This window comes from Orycteropus afer, unplaced genomic scaffold (assembly GCF_000298275.1).
Source record: "Orycteropus afer afer isolate SDZICR_OR568_19922 unplaced genomic scaffold, OryAfe1.0 scaffold00204, whole genome shotgun sequence".
Classification (NCBI taxonomy): domain Eukaryota; kingdom Metazoa; phylum Chordata; class Mammalia; order Tubulidentata; family Orycteropodidae; genus Orycteropus; species Orycteropus afer.
Window position 1 is genome coordinate 1,612,693 of NW_006921791.1, and position 10,978 is coordinate 1,623,670.

A 10,978-nucleotide genomic window follows, 5' to 3' on the forward strand; every position below is an offset into this window, starting at 1 on the left:
GAAGGAAGGTTGGGCATTCCTACTTCTGTAGTGATACTGCCTCGGAAACCCAAAGAGGGGTTGCTATGAGTCGGGGCTGACTCGATGGCAAATAACAACAACAACAATTTGTTGTACTATATAAAATATTGATCATTTAGGATATTCCTGGGATTTTGTCCAAAGAAGGGAAGACCATTATTAATCATTCCTTGTTTCTCAATCAAATGTGAACGAAATAATTTGTTTTTGTTATTCATAGAGAAATAGTTTCAGCACTGCTTCTTTTGTGAAGAATTTGTTTATAACCTTGACATCCAAAATTTTTCTAGTTTCTCATGATGACACATGCATACATTTGCACGTTCGTCAAAGCAGCTTTTGTAGTAGATCATTTTAAAGGCAAATGAGATTTGTGCTTTTTTAACTAAATCTAAGATGTTGAAATCATAGCCTTCTTTGGTAGCCTTCAGAGGGTGTGCTTATGAGATGCTCTAGGAAGGACAGGAAATTGTGTTTAGAGAATAGAAGAATGCTCTTCTACTGGGATATGTGGTACATAGTTGTGTGGAACTGTGATAATGGAACATTTTCTAAGCTCAATTTCCATAATTATTAATAGATCCTCCAAATACATTTATGTTTTTGTTTCAGGAGAGTTCTTTTATTTGTTGGTTTGGTTGGTGTTTTAGTTTAGTTTTGTTTTATTGCTTGTTTTGCTTCTTTCAATGTTTCAGTGGCTCATCTTCCTCTGCTAGTAACAAGAATGTACACACACACTTCACTTCTGTAACCTACTAACACAGGAAGTAGTAATTGAAGTGTGATTTCAGAATATTCTAATTGTGACAATATTATAATAGTTCTAGTTCTGGAAGGACCCTGGTACCTGGAAGCAGAATTCCAGACCCTGCCTGAATGGGCATAGCTCATGTTCCCACTGTGAAAATATAAGACTTAAGGAGATTGTTCTCTACAATCCTGTGGCATTCCACATTTCTCAAAATCTAGAAGGAACATATGCTTTGACACTTTACTATGAAATGCAGAGATTCTGGTCATCTCCAAGATTCAGCATAAAAGGAGAGAAGAAAACTGTTAGTGTTTAAGTAGTGAATAGACAGGTCACAGTGTCAACTGAGATAAAAGTACTTTTGAAACTCTTCTTCCTCGAACCCCTTCCTTTTATCCCAACTTGTCTTTGTTTCATCTCAATTTTGTAACACAGAAAAATATGCTCACAGTTTAAAAATAAATGCTTTTAATAGAAAGTCAGCTTATAGCTTGCTACAAAATAACTGCTGTTTTAGATTGGATTTTTCTGAGAAGATAAAGAATAATTATAATAAAGTATCTATAATTGAAGTCTACCTTTTATAAAGGATAGCCATTAAGTCTTTATTGCTGCAGCCTTTTTTTATTAGTATTAAAGAGTAAGAATTTATATCATACATTTAATCTCTAAAGTATCTTGGCAAACATTAAGTAATTTTTGCAGTAGCATTAAAAGGTAACATTATCTACATTTTTCAACTTGGTTCAGGAAAAACTAAGGTTAAGTGATTTCTGCACAGCCACAAATGGAGTTGGTGTCAGTCAGGATTAAAGTTTTTCATTTCATCTGCACTCTACTAGACCATGTCTCATATACTGTTGCAAGAACGGAACATTGTAGTAGTTTTTTTATTTTTTATGTTTTCCAAGCAGAAAATAGAGTAATAATCTTATGCTACTTTTAAGCTGTGTTCAGGTCAATAAGGATAGAAGCAGGATGAGAAGACAGGACAATGGATGCTGATAATATGAGGAACCAGTTACATGAATCTTGACTGAAGGGAGGGAAAGAAAAAAAAAAGTAGGTGGAATTTGAAGAAGACAGTTTGCATAGATTAAACAATGAGAAGGTAGAGATTTTGACTATTACATGCTATGTGTAAATAAAATAAGTAAATGTCTGTATTTATTTAAAGAGCTTATTGAATGTTATTGACAGATGTTAATTAATAAGTAAGGTCTTGTTTCTGGATTACTAATTAATTTCATTCCTTTACAGAATGTGCTCTGGAGATTTAAATTCTCTCAGCTGAAGGGATCTTCAGATGATGGAAAAACTCGAGTAAAGCTGCTATTTCAGAATCTAGACACCAAACAAATTGAGATGAAGGTAGGGAACAGAGTTTATCTGGCCTAACCAACCATACATAAAACTTAAATGGTCAGGTGATAAAAATTCCCATTTCATATATGCATACTTAAAAGTAAACAAGTAAGTCTAGAAGTATGAATCCTCTTTAAAAATCACACAGCAAATTATTCAAAAGAGTTCATAGTTTATCATATTAGGGATTTTATATACTAAGAATCTTTATCAGTTAAAAAGAATCTTTGATTCTGCTAAAAGTCACAAGTTTTTTTCCAGTAAATATTAGCAGTAAATCAATGTTTAAAAATGCATGAGAAGTCAAAATAAAGAAAGAGTTTTATAAAGTGCATTAAGTATATAATCTACTTTCCATAACATCAACAGCAAGCTGCTCTTTTAATTGAAAGGAATTTTAACATAACTTTCAAATTCATTACATTGAGCTGTCCTTTTACTCTTAATAAGAATTTATTTTTTCCATATACTTTTATATTTAAATATAGTCTTCACAAATCAGTTTAAATGTAGGCTGAAGAAAAGAAGAAAGATGAATTCAGAAAAGCACCTACAAGAAAAAAATGAAAAAAGAGAAGAAAACTTGTTTGGAAACACTTGTCAAGCACTTTTATTTTCTGATGGAACAATTCAGAGTAACATATCAAACAAGACATTGCTATATCAGAATGTTTAGCATCAGTTTTTAAGCTCTGTTGAGTTAAATAATGTTCCATAATTAGATATAGTTGAAATTATACAGAATTATTTGACATTTTATAGTTAAGGAATTATAAAATCAAACTCTGAATTCAAAGACTATTATTAGCTCACGTGTTGTATAAATGAGCAGTCAATGACAGTGGTACCACTGGGCTATTTTAGAGAGCTGCTGATTGTCAGGTTACCATGAACAAAGTTCAAGAGAAATTGCTCACCAATAGAAAAGGAATCCTAATGTATAGAGAGACAGAAAAAACTTGAAATAATTGTATCTGATATTTTATTTACATTGCTATGACCATCATTGGTAAAATTATCTAATTTTCTTATAGTTTTTTTTTTTTTTTTTTAAACTATTTATCTATGGGGATTATTTCAGGGAAAAGCTCCCTAATTCATAGTCCCTTCCAAGTGAGAGCATGGTGGACACACCATGAAAATCAGTTCACAAGTATGCTCTTTAGGTTTTTAAAGCTTTAGCGTATCTAATTGGCCTCCAGCAGAACACCTATCTTTCCCCCAAGACACATGCTTTGGGAAAGTCTAATTGCTTATGTGACATCTGAAATATACTTTTGACAGGCTATAATGGTTTCATTATATTTAAAATATTTTATTTATTTTTTTAATAAAACGTCAACTTTTGGTTATTTGTGTTAATAAAAGAAGTAGAGGCATGATAATCTAAAACAGATAGTTTTGAAAATTAATATACTACATTAATTTTTTGTGCATGTTTTGAAACAAACTGTTTCTTAGCAGCATTTTATTTAGACTACATCAATTTCTATTTTCATTTGATGGAGAAGAGAAAATTCTAGAAAAGTTGTAATGTCTATAGAGACAGATACAGGATTTGTAGGGCTTGAAACAATGTGAGAGCTCCTGTTTAAGAAAAAATTGTTGTTGTTGTTGTTATGTGCCATCGAGTCGGACCAGACTCATAGCGACCCCTCCTTGGGTTTCCGAGGCAGTATCACTACAGATGTAGATTGCCTCATCTTCCTTCTGAGGAGTGGCTGGTGGGTTTAAACCTCCAGCCTTCTGGTTAGCAGTCAAGTGCCTTAGGCACTACGCTACCAGAGCTCCCAAGAAAAAAATTAGAAATTACAAATAAAATTACCTAGTTACATAGGAAAATGAGTATGAAACACATACACACACACACACACACACTCACACACGTAAATATATCCCAACCAACCCAAACCCAATATACCCACAACTCAATTCTTTTCCCTACACCAGATTCCCAGGTTGCCTAAGGTTTCTCTTATGCCACCACATAAACCAAACCAAAACCAAACCAAGTGCCATTGAGCTGAATCTAACTCATAACGACCCCAGTTGCATTTCTGAGGCAGTAAATCTTTATGGAAGTAGATTGCCCTGTCTTTCCTCCACAGAGTGGCTCATGTATTTGAACCACCAACCTTGTCGTTAGTAGTCAAATGCCTTAGGCACTGTACCACCAGAGCCCCTTATGCTACCCCATAGGAGGGGAAATGAAATGAAGGGGAAGTTGAGTAGAAAGAGAGGAAAGTCTGAACTAATTGCAGGTAAAATAAAGACCATATGAATAAATTGCTAAGGCCTCTTGCACAGCCTTGAAGGAGACATATGGGGGACTCGCAGTGACTAAGGCATTTGACTACTTACCAGAAGGTTGGTGGCTCAAACCCACCAGCCACTGCATGGAAGGAAAATAAGCCAATCTACTTCCACATAGATTTAACACCTTGAAACCCAGTCGGGGCCTCTATGGCTTGGAATCAACTTAATGGCAGTGGGAAAACAAACGTAATTAAATTTAAGGGAGGAAGAATGAAAATTAATATCAAAATAATTTGCTACATTCTTCCATAAAGAAGATAACATTCATGTAGGTAGCCCAAAATTAATAGTATATAGATTACAATCGTCATTTTCAGAAATTATCTTTACAAACTCAAGTGCTGCATTTTATTATAATTTACAGGATATAGAAAAACTTAGAAAATGACCCTTGAAGAAACTTTCCCACAGAAACTTTTGGAGTTAATACAGAGAGAAAACAAAGAAAAGCCCAGGAGATTGTATTCTGAATTGGAAATCAAGACTATTACAAATAAAGATTGTAAGACACATGTTTTCATAAATAATAAGGAAAATTGTATTACCTTAATACATTAGTTATCTAAGATTTTCAGAGAAAATGGTATCCTTATTAATGAAATTTTCTAGTAAAATGTGATCTGACCATGAAAAGATTAATCTTTTAATACTTAAAGAAAATCTGGAATATTTAACCAAAACACTGCCTTAGTAATTACTGCATAATTTAAAAAGCTGAGGCTTTGGAACCATGGAGTGGAACATTTATTCTTACCATCTATTATTTGAAAAAATGAAATACAGTTCAAGAATTTGGGATGATTCTGTAGTGATTCCAATTGCTGGAAATGTCAGGTTGTGGTGTATTTTTTCAATAAATTATTTGTTTATCTTTTTTTCTTTCTTTTCTTTTTTTAAATTTGCTCCTAAAGAAGGATATAGAGAACACAAAGTTTATTTTTTGAAGGATTTATCTTTATATTGTTCTGTTTAATTGAAATTATATGTATTTATGTGAATTATATAGTTAGATTTTACCAGCCCAAAGTTGGGCAGTTCAGACTCTTGGAACCAGAAGCACTTTGGATACAGGCCTGGTGATCTACTTCCAAAAGATTAGAGCCTTGAAAACTTGGGATAACCATGAGTTGGCATCAACTTTATGGCATCTAATAACAAAAACATTAGATTATAAAGATTAAATTTGAAGTACAATGCAGGGGACTATGGTATCCTTCCCCAGTTCTCTCAAACATTTCCACACCCCTGCAGAGTGTGCACACACACACATCTTTGTATTTTACATGTTTCTTTATGATTAAATTTCTGTCTCTGAACTGAGCTTCCAAAGGACAGCTTTATTTCAGATTTTTATTTTCAACACTAAAACCAAACCAAACCCACTGCCATTGGGTCGATTCCAACATGATTAACACTTAATATGAGCACTTGTAAGTGGGTTTTGAATGAATAAATTAATGAAGAGACATAAATCTAATTAATATTGAAGGAATTACCAATAAACTAAAAAAATATTTCTATCAGTTCGGACAAAAATGATTTTTATTAGGATAAAATGAAACTAATTACTGCAGATAAAAGCATACATATTAGTTCCTGATATTCCATATGTGCATCTGTGAAACAGTGATTGTTCACTGAGAGCAATCCACAGTTTAATGAAGAATAATTGTATTTTTGAGAGAAACAATATCATGTATATTTCACACTATAATGATCTCTGAAGATCAACTCCTTTGAAAATTATTCTGCTGACATCAGAGACAACCACATTTGTCTGACATGGAAAGATGAAGATTGAATATGAACACAAATGTGTATTTAGAATTGCTTGAGGACTTGAAAGAGTAGAATTTGGCATGTTTTTGAACCTGAAGCCTGGCTGCTGAGTTTCCTTTACAATGGCACTGATAACCAGAGAATTTATTATTGACATGGGTGAGTTGTTAGTGCTGGAAAAACTTTTCAAGAAGCCAGATGGTGCAGAGAGAGAGAGGTACAACCCAGGCAAAATGTCATCAAATAGAGAAGTTCACATCTCCCATGTACATGAATCAGGAACTATTATTATTACATGTTCCTCAGTATAGATGGATATAAATAAGAAGAGCCAAAATGCAATCCCACTTCCAAAATATCTCTCTGAAATAATTTTTTCAACAGTTCTGAGGAAAGCTGGAACAAAAACAAAGCATTTTTTTATTTGCATGTTATTATGAGCTTCTCCAGCAGGCTGATAAATTGATCCATTCAAGAAAAATACGGTAGCTGCTTTTAGACTGTATGGGCATGACATCTTTATTTTGGTTTCGAGTCTATCATAGCTGTGTACATATAACTACAATATATTCAAACTCACTGAAAGATTTAGTTGAAGTAAATCTATTTTCTAAGGAGTGGCAACTAGCAAGTTCATTGTTATTAAATTGCTAACATTTTAGAGATGAGGAAATTAAGACAGAGAGGTTAAATAATTTACCCATTGTTACACAGCTGGTAAGAGGCAGGCCACAAACCAGAACCCAGCTTTCTCATACCTTGGATCTGCCACATTTCTTTTCCTATATATACTTTTGTTTCATAAACTTGCTGCTGCTTAGTAAGGCCCTAGTGGGCGGAGAGATTGCTCCCAAGAAAAACTTCTGGAATGTCTCAACAGCCAACTCTGAAATGGGAAATTGTTTAGGGCCCAAGGAGGAGAAAATTTATATTCTCTGACAAGAACCCCATTCATTACCTGTGTGGATACTCATTTCTTGAGATGAACTAAGGTTGAGCAAGTAAATAGACCTGGGATTCAAAAGGCAGTTCTCTTGACTCACTAGTCACAGTTTAACTATTTAAACTTGAATTGGCCTCAGAAAAATTGATAAAGTCTCACTAGTTAGTATTGAAGAAGTCTAGACATAGTACAAGACTCAGCTCCCTGAGGCACTGACCATGAAGCCGTGATTGTGTATTCTGTCCCATGTTCTCTGATTGTTTCAGGTGAAAACATATTCCAGGCATGACTTTTTCTTATATGTCCCCACAACAATATATAAAACACTTCTCACTATTTAATGGTTGCTCCAAACTTAGGTCTATTTGACTTTTACAATAAAAATTCCTCTTCAGGATGTACCTCTCACTTCTGGGCAGTGCTGCTCTCAGCCTCAATGTGACTGGAATATCTAGCCGACATCTTTACTCAAGAGCAATAAATGCAGGCAGTGCTATTGGATTCACCAGGATCAGGAATATATATTCAGACGTGTAGTTCTTACCTTTCCTACTTAAGTAATATGTTTGACTTGACAGTTGAAAATTAAAAGCCATCAAGGTTCCCCTTGGCTGACTTTTCCCTTAAGCTAGTATAACCTAAACCAAACCCACTGCCATTAAGCTGATTCAGACTCATAGTGACCCCCTTAGGGTTTCTGAGTCTGTAAATCTTTATGGAAACAGACTGCTTCATCTTTTTCCTACAGACCATCTGGTAGGTTCTAACCACCTACCTTTTGGCTAACAGCCCAATGACTTAGCCACAGTCCCACCAGAGCTCCTTTTCAGCTAGCACTGCAGGTACAAATTCACAACCAAGATCACTGATGTGAAAAAGTTCATAATATGTCTTTACATTTTACAATCAAATTTAATTTTTAGACAATATTCTATGAAGAAATGTTATGTACCGTAGGTAAAGTACACTCAACTCAGCTATTTATCAATCATTTCAATTCACAATCCAATCACATATTCTTTTTAAATTACTCCCCTGTCCAAGCATTGAATGAACACTCCAGTTCGAGGAAGGCATTTACACAAAGGCCCCCACAGTGACAGTGGAGTGGGGCTAGTTTACTTCCAGTTATTACTACATTCACCTGTTCTTCAATTCCCTCTCTATCCTGCCCTCAGCTCAAGCACTCTGGCTCCACATCTAGTACCATGCCCCTCACAGGCATCAATAGATGTTGATTTACATCACTACTCTGAAAAGACTCACCCCATACAACTCCTGGGACCGATGATATTCAAAACTCTCTGAAATGGTGGTTCATATTCTATGTGGTCACCTACTCAGTCCCTATCTCCATCTCATACATCTGGTAATTGGACCTATAGACAGGACCTTGCTATCCCTGGCTCACAGCTATGTTCCATAGTACTCCCCCAGGATTGGCTAGGGGTGAGAAAAGAGAGGTAAGTATACAATTGCCTATTTACAGCCTATTATTGTTTTTCCTCTCTCCAAATGAAAGGGTATTTTCTCTGTGTGCAAGTGCTGAAGGCTTTGAAGTTAGCAAAAAAAAAATGTCAAGTAATTCAGGAAGCCTGTAGCAGCTGGAAAAAGCAAAGAAACAAATTATTTCCAAGAGCCTCCAAAACAAACACAGCCCTACCAACACCTAGATTTTAGCCCATGAGACTCATGTCTGACTTCCAACCTACAGAAATTTAAGATAATAAATCTGTTGTTTTAAACCACTAAGTTTTCTTATTTTGTTATACCAGAAACTGAAAAGTAATACACCAAACAGTGTCTCAAAAACATCATTCTACAATGCTGGCCTGCAAGGACTTTAATCCAGCGGCCCCAGTCTCTCATCTACCACAACTTTTGTTCTTGTACCTTACTCTTTATGATTCTATTCTTTCCCATTCTATAGAACATTCTATTATTCAGTGGTCTGATAAACACTTCCTTACAGGACAACACAAAACTCAAGTGCACTTTTATTCTGTGAAACCTTACCCAATTAACACCAGGCATGGTCATTTTTTTTTTTTTTTTTATGTATCATAGAAAAAGAAGGCCAGCAATAGTCAATTCAGGTTTGATACAGTGTCCTAGAGTACCCTCATTATAGATCCAGACATTTCCTGTTCTTCTTCTATGTCATTCTGATGATAGCATACATCACAATGTATAACAATATTTAGTTTGTTTTATATTTTCTGTTTCCTCCACATATTACTCACATTGAAAGGTGAGAGGTTATTGGCATCCAAAGTGACTGATACATATGTTGCTGTTGTTGTTAGTTGCCTCTCAAGTACTCTCTGATTCCTGGAGACCTTACGTATAACAGAAAGAAACATTGCCCAGTCCAGTGCCATCTTCATGATTTTTGGCATGTTTGAGTCCATTATTGCCAATATTGTGTCAACCATCATGTCAAGGAATACCCTCATTTTTGCTGACCTTCTACTGTTCCAGCCATAATGTCCTTTTCTACTTATTGGACTTTCCTGATGATATGTCCAAAGCAAGAGAGCCAAAGACTCACTACCCTCACTCCTAAGTATCATTTTGTTTGTTGTATTTCTTCTAAAACTGATTTTTTCATCCTTTTGGCAGTGTATGTTATATCCAATATTCTTCATCAATACCACACACAATTCAAATGCACACATTCTTCTTCTCTCTTCCTTTTTCATTGTCCAACTTGCACATGCATATGAAGCAATCAAAAAACCTAACTTAAAGTCAGGTGCACCTTAGTCATCAAACGAACATCTTTACTTTTGAAAATGTTAGAGAAGTCTAAGAGATGCCTAAAAACATTTGAATGAATAAGTAAAGTATACATAGTTCACGAACAGCATCACCTGGAAATCATGAGCCTTTTGTTTTTAGTGGTAATTTGCTAACTTTGCCTATAAACAGGTAATCAGAGTTGTTCATGGTGGCTGCCTATACACTAAGTCTTTTTGTTTCCTTGTTTGTTTGTTTAGTCTTCATAGTAACTCATTTATTTCAGAGGATTTCAGTGTTTTGACTGTTCTCACTCCTTGTTTCCTTAATAGGCTTTTTCCATACTTAAGAAACTAAATGTGTTCTTTAAGGCTTTACTGGATCCCCATTTATCTCTGAAGTTGCTTGGCAAAACTGAGACATCAATTTATAATGATTATTTTAATGAAATCCTACATTCCTATAACTTCACCCAATAATCATGATACAAGTAAGCACTGAAATTTTATTAAAAGGACTGGTGATGAAAGAGAGCCATACTACAATAACAAATGGTTGTCAGACCTTGTCCCTGTGGATGCCCTGTGCAGTTGTTCTCATAAAAACCTCTGTCCTGCAGCCACTCCTGGCTGTTCTTCTCCTTGGGTAAGATTGCTGGCTCAGGGTCCCTAGAGAGGCTGTTTCCTACTGTGGTATCCATGCAGACTGTGATTTTGTGATTTCTTTTCATTATGTCTGATGTCGAGGAACCTAACCATGCCTATGAGTTTGTAACACTTGGTACCACATGAGCAGGATTTTCTCACATTAATATGTTGCTGTTTGTTTGTTTAGAAAGGGCATTCAGGATTCAGTGGTAGAATTCTAGTCTTCAGAGTTGTTGTTGTTGTTGTTGTTAAGTGCCGTCGAGTCATTTCCGACTCACACGACCCCATGCACAGCAGAACGAAACACTGCCCGATCCCGGGCCAGCCCCACAATCCCTGCTATACTTGAGCCCATCATCGCAGCCACCGTATCAATCCATCTCATTGAAGGCCTCCCCCTCTTTCGTCGACCCTCCA

The 10,978-nt window shown here is 35.4% G+C and overlaps 1 protein-coding gene across 1 annotated transcript in view; it reads left to right on the top strand.

The window, feature by feature from the left end:
• SNTG2 (syntrophin gamma 2) overlaps positions 1 to 10,978 on the top strand; it is a 698,933-nt gene that overhangs the window by 645,319 nt on the left and 42,636 nt on the right. The window contains exon 16 of the mRNA XM_007948127.1: positions 2,033 to 2,143. Coding sequence (XP_007946318.1) covers positions 2,033 to 2,143 — 111 coding nt within the window. The remainder of the gene's footprint in view (positions 1 to 2,032; positions 2,144 to 10,978) is intronic.